This window comes from Notolabrus celidotus, chromosome 19, assembly GCF_009762535.1.
Source record: "Notolabrus celidotus isolate fNotCel1 chromosome 19, fNotCel1.pri, whole genome shotgun sequence".
Classification (NCBI taxonomy): Eukaryota; Metazoa; Chordata; class Actinopteri; order Labriformes; family Labridae; genus Notolabrus; species Notolabrus celidotus.
Genome location: NC_048290.1, coordinates 17,638,780 through 17,660,283, shown reverse-complemented (window position 1 = coordinate 17,660,283; position 21,504 = coordinate 17,638,780). Strand labels below are relative to the sequence as shown.

At 41.7% G+C, this 21,504-nt stretch overlaps 1 protein-coding gene across 2 annotated transcripts in view; it reads right to left on the bottom strand.

Annotated features, from left to right (window-relative positions):
* LOC117831411 (endophilin-B2-like) overlaps positions 1-20,638 on the bottom strand; it is a 37,120-nt gene extending 16,482 nt beyond the window's left edge. The window contains exons 1-9 of one of the 2 annotated variants that reach the window (XM_034710102.1): positions 20,427-20,638; positions 14,751-14,892; positions 14,299-14,310; positions 13,342-13,470; positions 11,594-11,727; positions 11,365-11,457; positions 8,387-8,449; positions 1,008-1,031; positions 816-905 (exon numbers count right to left, since the gene is read on the bottom strand). In XM_034710102.1, the coding sequence (XP_034565993.1) occupies positions 816-905; positions 1,008-1,031; positions 8,387-8,449; positions 11,365-11,457; positions 11,594-11,727; positions 13,342-13,470; positions 14,299-14,310; positions 14,751-14,892; positions 20,427-20,489 (750 nt within the window). In that variant the 5' untranslated portion in view covers positions 20,490-20,638. The remainder of the gene's footprint in view (positions 1-815; positions 906-1,007; positions 1,032-8,386; positions 8,450-11,364; positions 11,458-11,593; positions 11,728-13,341; positions 13,471-14,298; positions 14,311-14,750; positions 14,893-20,426) is intronic. The other variant, XM_034710103.1, reaches the window with a different exon arrangement.
* Positions 20,639-21,504: the final 866 nt, after the last annotated feature.

Here is a 21,504-nt window from a genome sequence, read left to right as displayed (position 1 = left end):
GTTTACAGTTCGTTATCTTACCTATTTTAGCTTAATATTAAGGCTAAGTACATTAAGAAACAGCTAGCATAGCTATATTCTGGCTATATCCGTTGCTATATAAATTCTACAGTTTACACCCGCTTATTTTAGATTAGTTAGCTTAGCAGTGAGCCTGTGAACAGGCGTAAACAGTTAGCCAAGCTCTGTCTGTTAAATATAAGGCTACCACCAACAATTAGCTTAGCTTAGCATAAAGACTGAGAGCATTGGACAAAGAAAGCTATGGCTCTATGTAGCCGAGGTTGCAGCCAGCAGCGGATATGCTTAGCTTAGCATAAAGACTAGAACAGTTGTTTTTTTTAATATATATTTTTTTGCCTTTATTGATAGGATAGCTGAAGAGAGACAGGAAATGTTGGGCGTAGAGAGTAGGGGAAGACATGCAGTAAATGGTCGATCGGCCGGGAGTCGAACCAGCGACCTCTGCAACGAGGACTCGAGCAGAGGACTAGAACGCTAGGCCATCAGCGCCCCGATAAAGACTAGAACAGATTAACAGTTTGTTGTGTGTCTGTTTGCTCAAATAATCCAATCTAGGGCCAGGATTAGCTTATCCTAGCTTCAGTTGTAGCTCTGGGTCACGACCTTCTAAAGTTTCAGAGGTTAGAAATTCAAGGTTTGTGACATCATGTCTGAGTCCATGAAACACTGCTTCTGAATCAGAACTGTGCCAACCAAACAGCTGTCTAGACTGGTGTCTGTTTTAGTTTTGAGGACAGGTTGTTCTGCGGCCTCTGACTAACGGTTCTCCGGTACTTGTGTGTCACTCTCACATGAGTGCTGCTGATTCCCTCCAGCAGCAGTCTGGTGACCTCAGCCTGTCGGTCGAACTCCGTCTGCGCGATGCGTAGTTCATGCTCTGCCTGTCGGAAGATTATGCACAGGAAGGAAGTATTTGAAAGAGCTGCAGTCAAACTATTTACCTTCATAGAACACACACATTTTCAAGAATTGAAGGTACTTACTTTGTCGGCTTCCTCGCTCAGAAGCTGAGAGGTGGAGGGTGAGAAGAGAAAGCAGTCATCATAAAACAGTTAGACTCTGATAATGTAACAACATAAAACATAAGACTATAAACTATAAAACTATAAAACCACAAATGATGTCTCCATTCTTGGTTTTCAGCCTCCCCTGATCTCGCCCTGTTTTTAGACACGACATCTGGCACCAAAAAAAAGACTTGTTTAAATTGTCTTATTTCAAAATTCAGCTCTAAAGAAAAAACATTTATACATTGCTTTGGGTGTTTAAAACAGAAAAGAAATATAATTTATATTTAATAAGAAAGATGAGTAATGATAAAAGTAAAATACAAATAAAGCACAGTTTAAAATTAGAGCTCATAGTGTCTTATTACCCCTCTAGAACACTACGCTCCCAACATACAGGCCTGCTCATCGTTCCAAAAGTCTCTAAAAGTAGCATGGGAGGTAGAGCCTTCAGTTATCAGGCCCCTCTCATTAGGAATCATCTACCAGTCAGGGTCCAGGAGACAGATACCCTCTCTACTTTTAAGAGAAGGCTTCAAACTTTCCTTTTTGATAAAGCTTATAAGCTTATATAGCTTATAGTGAGAGCTGGCTCAGGCTTGGACCAGCTCTTAGTTATGCTGCTATAGGCTTAGAGTGACACACTGGGATCCTGTCTTTCCCTCTCTCTCCTCTCTCTGCCTGTTTCTTACTTTAACTCTTCCTGTTCCATTAAAGTTCCTAACCATAGACCTTTCTGGAGTCCCTGAGCTCCCTTGTCTGGTAGGTTCCTCTGGATCTCTGCAGCTGTGGACGTGCCAGACTCCAGCTGCTACAACTACTACTATCTGTCTCAACACTTTCATCTCTCTCTTTCTTCATCTCCCTCTATCCCTCTCTCCAACATGGTCTCAGCAGATGTGTGTCTAATATGAGTCTGGTCCTGCTGGAGGTTTCTGCCTGTTAAAGGAAGTTTGTCTTTGCCACTGTAAAGGCTGATTTATACTTCTGCGTCTCCCCTACGCAGCAGGGGCTGACGCAGACATGCTATTCTCCGCCGAAACGTGGAGGGCAGTGCGGTCTCTCTGATAGCCGGCCGCCTGCTTCCGGTCCCGCTACGATCTCTGTTAACTTTACCACAGAGATTCAGAGCGTGTTATGTTAATCTACAGCTGATACATGTTGCTGTTTATCACACAGACATGATTACATGAAGAATAGAGAGGAGGAGATGAAATACACGGCCGATGTGTGGCCGATGTCCGGGATCCCGGAAGTGCTGTAAATGCGGGAATGACAAAGCCGCCGAGCGGACCAATCACAGAGCTTGCGGTCCGCGTCGGCTCTACGGGGAGTACATTTTGGAGGAGGCGCACGTCAGCTACGTGCGTAGGCCTCGGCGTAGGTACGGGAGCTACGTGGACCCCGGCGTAGGGTACGCCGTTGATTCAACGCAGAAGTATAAATCAGCCTTAACTTGCTAAATGCTGCAAAGTGCTCTGCTCATGGTGGATTAAGATGAGACCAGGCTGAGTCCTGTCTGTAAGATGGGACTGGATCTTATCCTGTCTTGATGTTGGGTCTTTGTTAATAATAGAACATAGAGTACAGTCTAGACCTTCTCTATTTGGAAAGAGTACAAAGAGGAACAGTTGTTGGGATTTGGCGCAATATAAAAAAAGATTGATTGATTGAGGCCCTAAAGGCACATCTACAACAGAATCACAGCCAGATTTCAAACAGCTTAATTCCGGTTATATCATCGAAACTAGAAAACATAGTTCTGTTTGTTATATTTTGGGATGAAAGGAGGACGAAACTTACTATTTTGACAGTCCTCAAAGTGATTTTTAAGCTGTGAATGACATCTGGTTTATGCAAAGACAGGATTTCAGCGTATTTTGTTTTTCATATAAAACTGTGTTACCTAAGAAGGTTAAGGGTTATTAAACTCTCTCCTCGGATTGTGAAAGCACTGTGCCTGAAAGGACACGGTTGTGGGTTGATCCAGCTCTGGTCTTTCAGTTATTTTCCGTCCGTGACTCTAACGCAATGAGACACAACCATTCGTCAAAGATTGAGGTAAATGTGTGACGAATCTTGTGTCAGATTTCCCAGAGAAACCTGGTCTACACACAAGTGTTTGAGGAACTTCTATGAAAACAATTAAATCTTTACCCTGTTAATAGGTCAGAGGCCACAGATGTCTTTGTCTACGTGCAGAGCACACTCAGAGGCAAGAGAGGTTTTAAACTCTTCAACCTTCATCACTTCATAAAGTCACCTCGGCTTCATGCATCCTTGATTTAAGCATTTCAATATTTTAAAACCTAAATAAATCAGAAACACTGGCTTTGTGTGAAGCAAAGACTTGTTCTAAGATTGGGAACCAAACGTCTACATGCCAAGTGTAGCGATGACAGCACTGTGAGTTTTTCAAAATACCAGGAAAAACTTTTATCAAAATGAAGGATTAAAACTCCTTCCTTTGAGGTGACCAGGTCATCCCCAAAAACAGACCTATCTTAACTCTTTTAACATTCCATCGAACCATAAATGATGACACAGGAAGAGCTGTCTTCCTGTCCAGATCCCCTTCTCCCTGTGTGTAACTTCTTCTAGATGTGTGCAATTAAATGCTTTCTTCATCAGCAAAGGACTTATGGACATCGCCAAGAGAAAGGACGATAAAAATGTAATACAATTAATATTTAACAAATGTTGGTTTGCTTTGTTATGTGTTTTAAACTGCTCTTAACAAAGATGCGCCCAGACACAGATGCATACTCAAGAGACCCACACACACACAGACCTTCTCATCTGTATATCTAAATCAAGTCGTAAATACCTTTTCCTGCAGCTCACACTCTAAGAAACAAGTTTTAGACATTTCTAAAATGTATATTAACTCATGATTTTATCATTCTGAAGCTAAGATAAAAACTTCCCTTTTGATACTTTGATAAGAATATTGAAATTCCCAGAGTTCTACGATGTATAATGTGTGAGTTAGGAAGTTAGGAAACATGTTTTAATTGGGTTTTCTTCCATTTGGTAAACACCGCCATCTAGAGGAGAAGACGTGGTAGATGTGTATTGTGAAATCCCTGTGTATAAGTTCTGTTAATTATGTTTAACTTGTTTAACGTTATGAAATCTACATCCTAAGATTACGATAATCATTAATGAGAACTCATCTTTGACGTTTAAGGTACGATGTATTTTCCCTGTGTCATAGATTACCTTGAATTGTTTGATTATGAAGAATTGTGCTTACTTTCACTTATCTTTTAGGCAACGCCCTGTGAAGGCCTATACAAGTCCAGACGTGAGACCCCCTCTCTCTCTTGTTCTTCTGCTTACTCCTTGCTTCTCTCTGGACCCAGACTTGCTGGCGTCTCTCCTTTTGGGCTGTGCCTCGGCCAGGCCTCCCTTAATTTTAGTCCTCTACTAAGATTTCTCTTAGTTAGATTCCTTTTATTAATTTATTTGTCCCTCGTGGCTATTCTAAATTTCTAGAAACCTTTTTCCGCTGTGAAACCAAACTCAGCGTTGATCATTTTTACCGCAACCAAAGTAACTTCTATTCGACTAACGTCTATTTTTCGTTGTAAGAACGTTTTTCCCATTTCCAATCTTTTTACACTAAAGCCACGTACAGCAAAGCAAAGTTTGTCTTTTTGATAAAGACATTATTCTTAATCTACAAGACTTCTTTTTATATTTTTGACCACAAGTCATCACTCCCACATCTGGAGCAGCAGTCTGTGGACGAGACCACGTGACCACGCAACAGAGCCAAGGAGGCATCCTTATCAATGGCCATAACCCCCTCAGATGACTCCTTTCAATGCAAAGAAACAGCGTTTCTACTCTAAGCTTCCTCCTAGTGTCCAAGCTCCTGACCCTCTCTCTAAGGCCAAGCCCAGACCCACTTCAGCTGGTGAACAGAGAGCCTTGCCTTCCAGCTCAGCTCCCTCTTCACCACAACGCCCACAATCCGCCGATCGATCTCACGATCCATTCTACCCTCACTCGTGAACAAGACCCCGAGATACTTAAACTCCCTCACTTGGGGCAAAGACTCACTCCCCACCCAGAGAGACCAATCCACCGCTTTCAAGCAGAGACCCAAGACCTCAGACTTGGAGGTGCTGACTCTCATCCACAGCTGCAAACTGACCAAATGCCTGCTTGAGGTCCCGGCGTGAAGAAGCCAACAAAACCACATCGTCTGCCAGAACCAGAGATGAAATTCTGAGGCCCTACAACTGGAGACCCTACTCCCCCCCCGGCTGTGCCTTGAGATCCTGTCCATGAAGATCACAAACAGGATCAGGGACAAGAGGCAACCCTGGTGTAGGGCAACGTTCACTGTGAAGGTGTCGGATTTGTGTTGAGTAAGCAGACACAGCTCTCACTTTGGTCGTGCAGAGACCAGATAGCTCACAGAAGCAGCCCCGGAACCCCATTTTCCCACAGTACCCCCAAGGGACACGGTCTTAGGCCTTCTCCAAGTCCACAAAACACATGCAGACTGGATGAAAAACTCCCATGCCCCCTCCAGAGGCCTTGCAAGAGTAAAGAGCTGGTCCACAAAATCTTAATTGTTCCTCCTGATTCGAGGTGCGACCATAAGCCGAAACCTCCTTTCCAGAACCCTGGAGTAGACTTTTCCCAGGAAGCTGGGTGGTCTGATACTCACTCCCTGGTCCCCCTTTTTAAAAGTGGAAACCACCACCCTGGTCTGCCACTCCCCAGGCACTGTCCCAGACCTCCACTCCACATTGAAGAGGCCTGTCAGCCCGACAACATCCAGAGCCTTCAGCATCTCAGAATCTCATCCACCCTGGAGCTCGCCCACCGAGGAGCTGCTTTGGGTTTGGTTTCCTGCTGGATCGTGTGAATTTAATAAGAAACAGCGTCAGAGGGAGATCCAGCTTCATGAATAGCATTTCATCACTTCATCACCAAACATGACATAACAATTGAAAGTGAAAACAGCAGGACTACAATAATGATGTAAACAATTGTGGGAATACTGTGGTAGAACCCAACAAGAAGCGCTGTCAATTTTTAAGCTGTCTGTGCATCTGTTTGTATGTATTTTTTGTGTATGTATTGGTTATTGCTATGATTATTTATTTTTTATGTGTGTATGTAATTGTATTGTGTTTAAATTAATTATAGGTGGTCCTTGCCATTCAGGATGCCACTGCTTGTTTATGCTTGTTCACTGTGAAAATGACAATAAAAACTATGAATCATAAAAAAAAGAAGTGAAAACAGCTGCTTGATGGGAAACCTGTGATTTATTTTGCGGTGACTGACGTTAAAACATTCTTTAGTGTCATTGTGATCCATAAACAGCAGAGTGACGGGTTCGTGTCTGCCAGCTGCTGCTTTTGGCTGAAGGCCTGAACTGAAGTTGACCTTTACTCCACTCTATGCAGATGTAGTACAGTAGACTCATGACCGGCTGCTCCATTGCACCCTCCTGCGTTTGACAGAGGGTACTGGATTTCGACTGTAAACACTGAACATAAATATTAGGACTGAATGCTTTTAAAAACTTGAAAATCACAAGAAAACTGATTTCTTTTTGTGTGTGTTTGTTTGTTCCTCATGAGAACACTTAGGAAACATTTGAGTCTAAAAACATCCAAGGAAACATATGTTCATGCAAACTTCATTTACAAGGATGGAGAACATGTAAAAAAGTTTTTTGAAAGGATTCGTTAGAGATGTTAAATCATCCAGCTTTGAATTCCTGTGTTAAAAAGAGTCAGACCAAGGGAACCTCTTTGCTGCCACCGCCTGGAAAAACAGAAATCAGAGGGACAGAAAAACTAACCTAGAGGAGGGTGAAAACTATCTATCACAAACTCTACATCACCAGAGACTAAATATGTTCTACTTTCAACCACCATGAGATACGTCACGTCTCTAACTCTACTTTATTGCTCATGTCAGATTTTTACAACCTTGCTCTGTTCGGATTCGCTCGGTTCAGCCGCCAGATCCCAGCTCTCCCAGCCGCTCTGCAGCTGTTTCAATCACAGACACACACTCAGTAAACCTCACACTCTGCAGCCCCTGCAAACCCTCCATCCCTTGTTCTCTCTTCCCTTGCTAAAGTGGAGGAGGGGGAGGTAGAGTGTACAGCCTAAACCTGAGCTCCATCCTCCCCTGTCCTCTTTCTAACACTTCTCTAAGAACTCCTCTCTCTTTGTTTCTCTTTCCCTTCCCTTACTGTGCCTGGGTATGACGGGAGGTGAGAGTTAGCATGAAGAAGGATGGCTGCCTCTTGCCGTCTGGGTCAGGGGGACACTCGGGGCCATGTGGTGGATTATTGAAGGGATCAGCAGAGAGTAAATTCGGTTTGAGGACTATTATTTCACTGAGGGCTTTTCATTAGAGCGAGAGTGCCTTGCGTCTTTGTTTTAGTCTGTGTTAGATTTATTTTTGGGGGTCATCAGGCTCCCATTTATGCTGCAGACATCATCATCATCATGCAGCTCAGCTGTTACTGCAGCCTGACGAGCGTTTTCATGTTCGTGTTTGTATTCATGTTCATGTTCATGTTCATGTTCGTGTTCGTGTTCGTGTTCATGTCTAGCTCAAGTTTGTGTTCGCGTCTAGCTCATTCTCATGTTCGAGTTTGTGTTCGCGTTCATGCACTTGTTCATTCTTGTGTTCGTGCTCATGTTCATGTTTGTTTTTTTATAAAAAAATGTATTAAACCTTTATTTAACCAAATAAAACCCATTGAGATCAGGATCTCTTTCACAAGGGTGACCTGGCCAAGAGGTCAGCAACACATGTCATAAAAAAAAGTTACAAGAAAATGACAGTACAAGTTAAAACATACTATTTATAGATTTTTTGCGCTCTTGTTCATTCTTGTGTTCGTGTTCTTGTTCATTTTCGTGTTCATGCTCTAATGCTTCTGTTTGTGTTTGTGTTTGTGTGTGTGTTTGTGTATGTGTTCGTGTTCTTGCTCTTGCTCTTGTTCATTCTCGTGTTCATGTTCGTGTTTATGTTTGCGCTCTTGTTCATTCTTGTGTTCATGTTTTGCTCACGTTCGTGTTCATGCTCTAATGCTTCTGTTTGTGTTTGTGTTTGTGTATGTGTTCGTGTTCTTGCTCTTGCTCTTGTTCATTCTCATGTTCATGTTCGTGTTTATGTTTGCGCTCTTGTTCATTCTTGTGTTCATGTTTTGCTCACGTTCGTGTTCATGCTCTAATGCCTCTGTTTGTGTTTGTGTTCTTGTTCATTCTCGTGTTCGTGTTCTTGCTCATGTTCGTGTTCATGGCAGTGCTTCTGTTTGTGTTTGTGGTTGTTTTTGTGTTTGTGTTCGTGTTCGTGCTTCTTACCGCTGATGCACTTGCAGACAGAACATAATTTCGAGGCCGTGTCTCCTGAAAATCAGGTGCAGCCTACAAACGAGAGCAGAGAGGAGGAGAGTGTCACAATCATGCAGAGACAATCACTGAACAGAAGAATAGAAGGTTAGCCAGCTGCAGAAACAAATACGACTCAGAAGCAGCGTGTTTTAATTTCAATGAGGTGATGAGTCAGGACTGCAGGCGGGTCGTTTTATCACCTGGACTCTTCCACTACAGAGTCATGCTGTTGTAACGTGCAGAATGTGGTCGTGTGAGTCACTTCATTTACTGCCGTTTGGGGACGTGGCATTTGAACAGAAGGAAAGTTCTGCAGAGTCATGTCGTGTTGCTTATTTTAGTGAGCTCTGTGACTAACGTGCTGAAGTGCTCCTCCCTGGTTGCTAGTCTGCCGGCTCCGTAACAGAGCAGAAAGGACGCATCTGGACGAGTAGAAACAAGAGTTTCCAGAGAAGAAGAGCGGAACCCTGACCTTTTCGTCAGAGCAGTAGGTGTTGCAACCGAGAGTGAAAACAATTGAGACTGATATAATCTACGGAGGAGAAGGTCAGCTCATCATAGATTTCAAAGTGACTCGTCATCCTGCAGGCGGGTGGAGACCTGCCTGAGGGATGTTTGGTTCTGTGTAACTTCAGACTGATGATGTAAATCCTAAAGTGTTTGTTTGGATGATAAGCTCACCGGTGATGGCGCAATAAGTGTGAGTCATAAGTGTGTAATGTTGTGAGGCTTTCCAACGGAATCCCCTCTCCTGACGTGCTAAAAATAGATCCTAGAGCGTACAGTACTTCAAGTGAAATAACAGCTAGCATGAGTGTTCCTGTTTGAAGAGGATGAGACTGAATGTTTGTGTGACTAGTAGAAACACCAGCAGGCCAAGGTATCCCCCAATACAATCATTGAAACCTGACTTTGGATTTTCATTACACCCCCACATCTAAAAGAAGCAGAGACGCTGTGTTAATGTTCATAATAACAGAATCATTCATCATTTAAAGCCTGTGTCTAACTGAAAACAGAGCAAAGACAACATCTCTAATATAGAAACTGAAACATGTTGTTTATGGAAAGTCTATGCTCATTCTAGATGCCAGCAACACGTTTCAAACTGTTGTCCCATTCTTGCCTGATAGAGGATTTCAGCTGCTCAACAGTTCAGGGTCTCCTTTGTCGTATCAGCACGTTGCTGTTGTAATGCGTGCAGAATGTGGTTTTGCTGAAATATGTAAGGTCTTCCTGAAGACGTCATTGTCTGGATCGCAGTATATGTTGCTCCTAAACCTGTATATATTGTTCAGCATTAATGGAGCCTTCACAGATGTGGAAGCTACCCATGCCATGGACTCTTATGATCCCTATACCATCAGGGACACTGGCTTTGAACTGTGAGCTGATAACAAGCCGGGTGGTCCCTCTCTTCTTTAGAGCAGAGGACACAGCGTCCATGATTTCCAAAAAGAATATCAGATTTTGTTTCATCAGACCACAGGACAGTTTTCCACTTCCCCTCAGTCCATCTTAAATGGGCTCAGGTCCAGAGAAGTCTCTGTGTTTCTGGATCATGTTTGTATATGGTTTCCTCTTTGCATGGTTCGGTTTGAACCTGACTTTGTGGATGCAGTGATGACCTGTGTTCAATGACAATGGTTTTGGAAGTGCGCCCATGCAGTGACTTAGGCTTAGACTGTTGGGGCAACTGCGACACTGGGATCCCGTCCTTCCCTCTCTATCTTCTGTCTGCCTGTCTGTTACTTTAACTCTTCCTGTCCCATTAAAGTTACTAACCATAGACCTTTCTGGAGTCCCTAAGCTCTTTTGTCTCGTAGGTTCCTCTGGATCTCTGCTGGTGTGGACGTGCCAGACTCCAGCTGCTACAACTACTACTATCCGTCTCACCACTATCATCTCTCTCTCTCTTCATCTCCCTCTATCCCTCTCTCAATCCATCTTTATTTATAAAGCACCAAATCCCAACAAATGTTTTCCTCAGACTCTTTCGAAACAGAGCAGGTCTAGACTGTACTCTATGAACAAAGATCCACCATCAAGACAGGATAAGATCCAGTCCCATCTTACAGACAGGACTCAGTCTGATCTCATCTTAATCCACCATGAGCAGAGCACTTTGCAGCATTTAGTAAGTTACAGTGGCAAGGACAAACTTCCTTTAACAGGCAGAAACCTCCAGCAGGACCAGACACACATCTGCTGAGACCGTGTTGGAGAGAGGGATAGAGGGATAGAGAGAGAGAGAGAGAGAGAGAGAGAGAGAGAGAGAGAGAGAGAGAGAGAGAGAGAGAGAGAGAGAGAGAGAGAGAGAGAGAGAGAGAGAGAGAGAGAGAAGAAAGTGGAGAGAGGAAAGTAGTAGTTATCCCTCCATATTATAGAGTCTTAAATCGGAGCAGAAACTGGACTCTGGAAACTGCAGCTTCTCACTGTGTGCCTCTGAATATGAATCTGAACATCTTTCACACGTCTGCAGTTAAAGCTGCAGCAAACTGTTGTTTGATGTTTCCACAGAATCTTAAAGCTTCATGTTGGGTCACTGCATGCTTCTGTTTTACACAGTGAAACTAAAACAGTCCTCTTCCTGACGGAGGTCACCGCTGATGACTCTTTTGTTTCAGCTGCATTTTTTAGAAGGTGACACACTGACAGCAACGTCATACATGAGGACACATCAGTGCTGTGAACACTGCTGCAATGCTGCCACCAAGTGGCCAGAACATGCATTATTTTACCAAAGCAGGGTGTTATTAAAGAGTATTGATGTAGATATTGTAGCACTACCACCACCTGATTGTTTCATATCAGGGGAGACATTTTTCAGTCCATCAAGTCTGCACATATTGTTTTTGTGTGTGTCATGGTCGTTGTGATCTGAACGTTATATAAGAGAGAGAAGAAGAAGAAAAGAAAGAAAGAAGGAAGGATAGATCTCGTCTCACCGCTGCCTTTGCCTCCGCCTGCTTTGCCTTTTTCAGTCGAGCTTTGCAGATGTCGAGATCCAGACGTCGGTTTTCCAGAAGTCGCCTCTCTTTCTGCAGAGAACAAAAGAACTGATCGAGGATCGAAACTCAGGAATATTGGGTTTATAATCTGCTCACACAACGAAGAGAACCAACACGTCACAACACCAGAGACTGAAGAGGAGCACGGAGGACTAGTCAGACTCACTGAGATGGTCCTCCAGTCTCCCTCCAGGAAGTTTCGTAGAGGAGTCAGGAATGTGGTCGCTGACGTGTGGAGGAACTCTCGCTCGGCTCCTCCCAGCCTCTTCTGGTATTCCCCCACCGTGATCAGAGTGCTGCCTACACACACACACACACACACACACACACACACACACACACACACACACACACACACACACACACACACACACACACACACACACACACACACACACACACACACACACACACACACACACACACAAGCACTGAGTGAAACCTGCAGCGTGAAGAGGTTGATTCAGGATGTGCTCGTTTGTTCTCTCTGTGATCTTCTTTGATGGATTAGAACCATAGACTGTATAAAATATGGAAGCAAATCGACGGCAGCAGCCATATTGGAAATGCGGAACTCAACCAGGCAGAGTGTGACGTAGTGTTAGCCTCCTAGCCAATAGCTATGTGTTCCCGACCGGGAGTCACGTCAGTCATGTCCTTATTTGGGCAAAACTGGTAATCTTAATATCTTCTGAACCATCGCGCTAGAAAAAAATTCACCCCCCTACATTGTATGCCATTAGAGAGATTAGCTTCATAGGGCCTAGCCGTTTCTTGAACCAGGCTGTAAACATGTTTATTAATGCTGCAAAGATCGTCTTTTTCCCATTCATTTGTATGTGGTTTCCGGTGTTTCTGCAGCCAGCCTCAAGCGGATTTTCAATGTATTGCAGTTTATAGCACTTTCGCATGGGCTTCATCGTTTGAGACCGGATGTTGCCGCTTGAATAGAACATAAACATTGACGAGGTAATAAAACCTCCTTCAGGCTGTTCCCAGACACTTCAGGAGGATGTGTGTGAGGTCACAGTTACTGCAACCTTTGACCTTTGACCAGCTGAATCCAATCAGAGCATCCGCATGAGTGATTGTACCTCATCTGAAGACGTTACTGTAATATTTGTCTTAACAAAAACCAACCTGTGTGGACACACTGCTCTGTTTCTACAGAAGCTTTAAAGGAACCCTGCAAAGTCAAACGCGTTGACGTTATTTGATTAACACAGTTATATTTGACCCAACATTATATCAGGATGTGCTTACAGTAGAGAAAGAACAGATGATGCTGTGTCTGCATTAAGAGACAGAGCATGAAAAAACAGATGGATTCGGCTTCCTCCTCTTCACTGACACTGTGCTCTTGTTCCTGTAAAAGACTCAACTGACGATGCTCTGCAGGGAAAGTTTAAAGGAGATGAACGTGGCAGGCAGAGCGGAGCAGTGGTGTGCAAAGAAACAACATTGGGCTGAGAATGAAGAAATATTTTGTGGGGTTTTTTGTGCGGCATATATCTAAAATATAAAAATGACTCAAACAAGATCAACATGTCTTACGATGAGAGGTTCCTTTTAAAAAGCAGCTGGCGTTTAAAGATCGGATGTGATCTCATGTTGGATTTTATTATCATGTTAGTTATCATTATGTATTCTATTTTTTCCCTCATTCGATCATTGTTGTTGTTTTTCAAAGCACTTTGTGACTATCCTCTGGGAAACGTGTCATACCGACTTACTTTAGTTACTTTAGTTGAACATGGCTCCATCATTTTTAAATCCTAAAGACTCAGAGTCAGAGCATGAAAACAAAGGAGTGGGGAGCAAAGTTAAAACATGATATCTGAGAGGTCCTGCAGTAGACTTCATGTGGTGAGATGTGTATCTGAGAAAGTCGTATCCACAATGATATCCACTGACCATACGGCGTCTCAGGTCCGAACTCGGAGGCGGCGTCCAGCATGAACTGACCCAGCAGCTCTGCATTGGTCGTCCTGGAGGGGAGCTTCTTATCCAGCTTATCGTAGATGAACTCTTCTATTCGAGCACCTGGAGGAAGGGGAGAGAGACGGGAGAGAGAGAGAGAGAGAGAGGTGAGAGAGAGACGGGTGAGAGAGAGACAGGTGAGAGAGACGGCAGGTTGAAACGTCAACATCAGAGGCTTTTTGTATAACCTTTATTTAAACATCACTTCACAAAAAGCTCCACATTCTTCATTTCTGATTCTCTACTTTAAAATAACATTAACTGAAACTACCATTAACATTTTTACTCATAACACCACAAGATATGTATTTCTTAACACTGCAAATTTTACTTGAAATATTAAGACCTTATCCTCAAAATCTTCTGACTTCTTCGTCCAAAAATCCCAAATTTTAGGTAAAATATTTTGACTTCATTCTCTCAATCCCCCTGTCACGCCGTCACATCTTAGAGCTCTAATTTCATCATCACAGGGACTAAAAGCACCTTTCAGACAACTGAACGCTCATTAAAACACCATCACATCTGCTTTTATCTGATACTACACCATAAACAGGAAGTCTGCAGCCAATCAGATGAGCGCTTCAGGTGTCGTCCTGCGTGACGCTCATTAGTAATTCAACACCTATTTGTATCCTCAGAGCCGCCTGTCTGTCTGTCTGTCTGTCTGTCTGTCTGTCTGTCCTTCCGTCTGTCCGTCTGTCCGTCTGTCCGTCTGTCCGTCTGTCCGTCTGTCTGTCCTCTCGCTCTCTTGTTTAGTTCAAACATATAAACAGCTTCATAACACTGAGTTTACTGTATATAATCAAACACAGCCTCAATGAGAGTCCGTGTGATCAGCTGAGGAGAGTCAGGGTCAAAGGTCACACAGTGTTCTAACAAAGCACTCACCTGTGTGGTCGACTGGAGCATGAAGGGTTAAAGAAATACACAAAGCAACAGTTAGAGAGAGCTACAGAAATATGAACTATCATTATATCAAACATATGAAAGACGGATGTGGGACTACTTCAGGGAAATCTACAGGTGTGATGCAAAACCTTGCACGCTAACGAAAATGAGCCCTGACACTCAATATCGTTAGCTTTCGTTAGCAAGATATATCTTCAGTACATTTTTAAATGATTTTGTTTCCTTTTGTTTGAAAATGTTGTAAATAATTTCTATGGAGTCCCAGAGGTGACAAACTTCATCTTTTGTCTTCTTCTAAAAACGTTTTTAAGGTTTTAATCGTAGTTTTCGTGAAATAAAGTTTAGCTCTCGGTTGTTTCTTCCAGGACTCCATACAGTGAAGTTACGAAGACTTTAAGTTTTGTCAGTCAAGTGTTTCTTCCTCGTCTTACTTGGGTTGGGCTGCAGCAAGATTTCTGTTTGCCTCAGGATCTTCTCGGTCCAGTTCTTGGTGCTGTCCCCCCGACTGATCAGGTTCTCCAAATGAGCATCCAGCTCCGTCTTCTCCGCCTGACCCAGTTTCTCCTCCGTGAACTGGACGTAAAGACAGGAAGCTGAGTTTAGAGTTGGTGCAGATTCACACACACACAGACGTAAACCTAGTTTTTGAACCAGGCTGTAAACATGTTTATTTATACAAATCCCCTTCTTTGAATGGGTGTGTATGTGGTTTCTGGTGTTTCTAGAACCTGCATCTAGTGGACACTCTAGGAACTGCAGTTTTTAACAACTCTCAGGCTACACACTGCCGATGTTTACCCCGTTACGACTCTGTTACTACCTCTGATGGCAGATTAGCGACTGAGCTAATTTGCCACAAGATCTGTAAATGGGCTTCTGTAGACAGCCTCTAGTGGTCACTTGAGTAAGTGCAGTTTTTTGCACTACTGTATTGGCTTTATTTTTCAGCATTGACGGTTTCTGCTTGATTTATACATCACTTCCTGTGTGTATACGGGCAGGTATGTAGCATGTACGTAGATGCCCCACACCTGCAGCATTGTTAGGCTAGCTGGGCTAATATGATGGGACGTTAAAAATTAAATTATACGTTAAATGTTTTAAAGCCTTAAATATTAAGTGAAACATCCTGCATAGAGGTGACAATAATGTGACAAACATTAAGGAAGAAAAACTCCTACATTTTGAATTCAATTCTATTAATCAGCTTTTTAGATTTTTACAGAATGCCCATGAATGCACACTCCAAATATGGGCATCCTCCGTTTCCTTATCATAAAACAAAACCAGCAACATACAAACAAACAGCCTCTTTAATATTAACCAGCACCTTAAAAAAACGGACTACCACCAGCTGCTCAAAGTCAGGCTTCATGTCTATTTGTGTGAATCATAAAGAGGTTTTATTTGAAGTCAGTATCCATTAAATCATCACAACTGTGCAAGTTATCACTAAACGCCCACAGTCTGCTTCAAACTTCCTGTGTTCAAACTGCAGTCAATAATGACAGTGATTAATAATTAAATCCTCCATCTGTGGTCTGAAGCCGGGCCGTCTGACGTCTCCTTGACGGGTGTTCAGGCCTGACTGACAGGAGGAGGTCAGCTAAGCTTAAAAACTGATGAGTCATGAATGAATCATTGCTGTCACATGAGAGCAGGAAGAATCAATCAAACCACAGAAAAACCTCAGAGTTAAAAAAAGAAGAAGAACAGACAAGGAGGACAGAGTCAGTCTGGAGCTGGATTATCAGGCTTCAGTCTCAAACCCTCAGGGACCCTCAGGCTCACCGCGGGGGGGACTGGTGTGTTGGGATTTGATTAGCCTTTACCACCTTCAGTCCAGAAGAGCTAGTATCGTGATTTTTCATTGCTGTGAAGAGTGACACCTGTTTGTTCCTGAAGCTGATCATCGGCGGGGGCCATATTGGAAATGATGACTCAACCTAACCTCTCTCGTGCTAGTGTGAGGTAAAGAGGCGGGCCTTTAGCCTCCTCGCTAACAGCTACAGTATTCCCGCCTGTCAATCAAGTCAGCCACGCACGTATTTGGGCAAAACTTGTACGTTTAAAATCTTCAAATATAATTTAGTTATAATAAATATAGTTATAATAAATTCCCCCCATACAGTGTGTGCTGATAGAGAAATTATCTATTCAGACATAAACTGCTTTTTAAACCAGACTGTAAGCATGTTTATTTTAAAGATCGGTTCTTTCAATGGGTGTGTATGTGGTTTCTGGTGTTTTTGGAGCCAGCCTCAAGTGGACACTTGAGGAACTGCAGTTCTTAACACTTACTAAACTGCTTCATATTGTAAGACAGGAGGGTTCAGCTCGGAAAAAATGCACCACAACAGCACAAAAAAATGCAGAAGTGCCAGAGCCTGCAGTTCCTGAAGCATCCACTAGAGGGTGTCTCCTGCAGTGAGTCACTTTTCTCACTCTAGTTAAACGAAATGATAACAGGAGGAAGTGAGCCTTTACTACAGAACTAGACAACATTTTAACTCTATTATGATACGAGTTAACATTTTATGTCTCCCTAAATTAACTAGTATGGTCAAAAGAGACTCTAACTAGTATAACTAGTGGATATTTTTCCATTATTTATTAACTAGTCAATATTTTCCCATGAAGCCTGAACAGGTAGCGTCAAAAACATCTACACTTGTGTTACTAAATGTAATTTATTTCCCAGATACTCAATTATTGACTCCTTTTGAACCTGACTTGTTTAATAGAAGGGTTAAACAGACCCTAGTTAGTCTTCCTTTTGGACTAATAGTTGACTAGTAAACATTTTAAGCCTAGTTAAGTGGTACGATCATAAGTCTCCCTCTTGTATTTTGGACCGTACGCGTTGAAGGTCAGTATTTTTGCTTCCTGGTGAGGCTTTCAGTGTCCAGCTTGTGAACTACAGCTGTCAGAAACGGGTTTGGTCTCGCAGTCTGATGTTCCATATAAAGGATACTAAATAAATCCTCCATGTCTGACGCACACACACGTCTTCATAACAGCTGCAGAGAGAGAGAAATGAAACCTCTCCAGATAAGCAGAAACACGTCTCAGATGCGGTTGAGAGTTCCTTCAGAAGAGACAAAGATGTCATTAGAGAGTCTCAGACTCACCCTCTCTGGTAGAGAAGAGTGTGTGCATATATATCATACACATCATCAGCTGCTTGTGTTTGTAAGGAGTTTAATGCCTTTGGACAACCTGGAGAAAGGCTCTCTGATTGGAACGTGCATTCATAGATCCAGGCTTTGAATAAATGACGCAGCAAAAATGAAGCTGTTATGAAAGGTACGGAACAGCTTCCCTTGTTGTAAGAGATTCATTCAGAGGTTATTTCCATCATTAAGTTTATAATATGTGAGAAAAATCAGCTCAAAACAAGTAAAATATGTATCAGATTAGATGCAGATTAATGCAACGTACCAGGAACAATTTCAGCTCTATGAATTAGAGCAAAGCAATAATAAAAAATAAAAATCACTTGTGCAGAATTTTAAAACCCATCCTTCTCTTCCATTTGTGAAGCACAGCTGAGTCATCTTATTTTACAGCTCATAAAACTCAAGGGATCATTAAATTCGCCATTTTTCAGAGGGGCTTTGGTGAAGTGTTTCAGCTAGGTGCTCGTTAACAAATCTACTTGATGCCAAATTTCTGGATTATAGTTGCCTAATCGTTAGAAGAAGTTGCTCTGGTTGTTTTAGCATATGTACAAGGAATCATAAAATTGGCACTTATTTGAAAGGGATTTGGTGACACGAGTATTCAACTATTTAAGCAATGTTTACAAGACCTTGATGGAGTACGTAGAAGCCAAATTTCTCAGCTCATATTGTTCAGAAACACCTCAATGTGAGTCGGATTTTTTGAGCTGTTAGCAACTCTCAATACACAAGCAACATTATCCTCTTTTAAAAACTTTTTTTTTTCTTTTTCAGGCAGCTTTTAACGATTTTATTGTTATATTTTTAGATTTAATATTTCTGATTTTTTTAAATGTATTCTATCTTTTGCTGTTTTTATTCTTCCAACATCGTTTTATTTCCTTTTATTTGTTGGTGGTCATAACCTTTTTCCTGTCTCTTCTTCTTGCTGTTACCGTCCTCCAGCTTTTAAAAAAAGTAATTTTAGTCACTGTCTTCCTCACTTTTCTCTTTTATTGTCTTTTATTTTCTTTTTCTTATTTGTAAAAAAACTTGTAACTCTGTTTTGAAAAGTGTTATAAATAAAAATAAATAAATAAATAAATAAAGATTATTATAAATTTACAGTTTTTCTACGGGGTTTGGTAAACAACGAAATGTTAAAAATAAAATAAAAACAGCCGCTTGTTGGAATATTCAAATGCAGAATTTTGCAGCCTATCCTTCTGATAAATAACAGATATCTACAGTCTGTTATATAATAATAATAATAATAATAATAATAATAATAATAATAATAATAATAATAAAGATTGATAGGACTTTAATCGTGCTTTTCTATGTACTCAAAGTTGCTTTACATCAAGTGTGAAAAATTAAAATTAAAACAGAAAAAAAAGATATACATTCTATCATTAAATGTGGATGCTTTCGAAGGAGGATTCAAGAACAAATAATAGAACAATTATAATATCGTAGTTAAGCTAAATACTTATTATACAATAAAAGGAAGCCACATTCCTCAGCTGCTCTTGCTGAATCTTTAGTGGAGGTATTTCGGGTTATTCTACTTATAAACAGCTTATTACATACCTTGTTGCTGTACGTAAATGCCAAATGTCTCAGCTCATCTTGCTCAGAAATAACTCAAATCAAGTCTGATTTTGAGATGTTTACAACTTTTAATACACAAGTAATTATAAAATCTCCAGTTTTTCTAAAGGGGTTTGGTGAACTGTGAAAAAACATTTAAAATAAGTAAAAACCATAGGTAAAAACTGATTGATATCTTGAGCCTGTGATATATAAACTATCATTAAATTACCATGCAGAATTTCACAGTTTCTCTTGCTGGATCTCTAATGAAGGAAGCTATAGTTATCAAACTATATACAGCATATTACATAACAGGAATCTTTTAATCGTAACTTTTGAGGGAGGTTTGGTGGAAGATGTCCAACAAAACAAAAACATCTAAGTGATGCTGACTCTTCAAATCAATCTTGCTGAATCTTAATGGAACATTTGTGCTCTTTTATTTACTCACATCTTATAATAATACATACTGGATTATAAAATTGACACATTTTTGAATGAGGTTCGGTGGAGCAGCAACACAATTTAAAGATTATGCCCTTTAAGTGCTTGTTTGAGTGTTTGTTGATGCCGAATTTCTCAGAAAGTGGAAGAATGTCTGCCTCCTCCTTTATTTACGTGATATGATAAAGCGAGTTTGGTGGATCAGTAATAGAAATAAATCATCATAATTATGCTCATTAGAGGATTATAGTAGGTGCAGAATTCATCAATTAATCCTGTTTATTATTGAGAAGTGATCAGTCTGCTTCTTCTTGTTGTTGTTTTCAGCTCATAATGCTGAATACATCCTTAAATTCCATCTTTTTTTAAAAGAAGTTTGGTGTAACAATGAAAACATTATATGAAGAATAATAGAGGTTTGCTAGTTTGTTAAGTGGGTGAGGAATTTCTGGATTAATCCTCCTGATTCCTGGATGCGAGCAGGCTGCTTCTTGATAAACAGGGATCATTTGATTGAGTTATTTCAGCTGAGGTTTGGTGTCAGTGTGATCAGATGATGAATCCAGTTAAGCATGAATAATATAAGATATATAATACAATAAAGAGTCTGTGCACAGCCTGTTCCTGTTGCTGCTGTCACATGGGTGATCCACTCGAGCACAGCCATCAATAATAGATCGAGGCTGCAGCGACCTTTATCGGCTTACAGGGCTCTCGGTCTCGGCCCAGTCCCACAAAAACAGTCTGATCGGGTCTTTATGGATGCACATTAAAGCAGTATACTCTGTGAGAGCTGTGTGGATCAATCACCAGGCCCTGCTGCAGGTCTCCATGTTAATGCATCCACACACATTAAGCGGGTTGCAGGAGGAGGACTTGAATCTGAGGGTCTGCGCGTAAACGTACCTGCACCGCGCGCGTAAAAAAGACCCCCGCATCGCAGGCCAGTTTCTTGACGTTGAAGTCCATGATGCCGTGCTGCTGCTGCTGCTGCTGCTGCTCCGGGGCGGGCTCGTGTTTGTCCCCGCTGAGGGAATCCTCCGGATCAGCTGAGATGATGTAGGAGCAGACGCAGGATCGTAATCCGCTTCATGGAGGATCGGGGATCTGCTCACCGCCCTGCGTTTAAAGAGACACTGCGCGCTCCTGCAAGTCACGACGTCACGACAAATAACCATGTACATTAGATTGTAATGGATTAAAGGACTAATACGTGACTTTTTCTTCATTTTAACCCAAATATTAACCTTGTTTTATTTATATTCTAACAACAACAGATGGCTGGACAGATATCAAGACTTCACTTGTACCGATATTTTGAGATAAGTATTTGGATTAAATAAAATGTTCGTTCAAGTTGAGCAATTTTGTTCCTCATGTTTTTATTAAATAGTATTTTAGCCAAAACAAACAACAACAACAACGTGATATCTGAGTTATATATTTCCACTACACATGGCTTCCAGTTGCAGCTCGCATTAGATACAAAACTCTAATCATGACTTACAAAGCAGTAACCAAAACCGCTCCAGTTTACCTGGAACCACTCATCCAGGTCTACTGCCCTTGTCGCCCGCTACGCTCAGCCTCTGAAAAGCGCCTAGTGCTTCCAGCACATAAGGCCTCAAAATCACTAGCTTGACTTTTCTCCTCTGTTGTCCCTAAATGGTGGAATGAATTGGCCAACTCTATTCGATCTGCAGAGTCCCTCTCTACTTTCAAAAGACAGCTAAAGACCCAGCTCTTTAGGAAGCACTATGCACTCAGCTAGCACTATGCACTCAGTGGCAGATCATGTCTTCCAGCTACAGTTGACTCACACTGTCCTGCTTTACTCTGGAAATCTGTATTCAGCTCTTGAGGGACCCAGTATTTGGTACTTTGATCATTATTGTGGTGAGGTTAATTGTTGATGATGATATTGGAAGGTCTTCAATTGTTTGGTTGCTTCATTGTAGATGTTGAAAAAGATTATAAAGAAAAA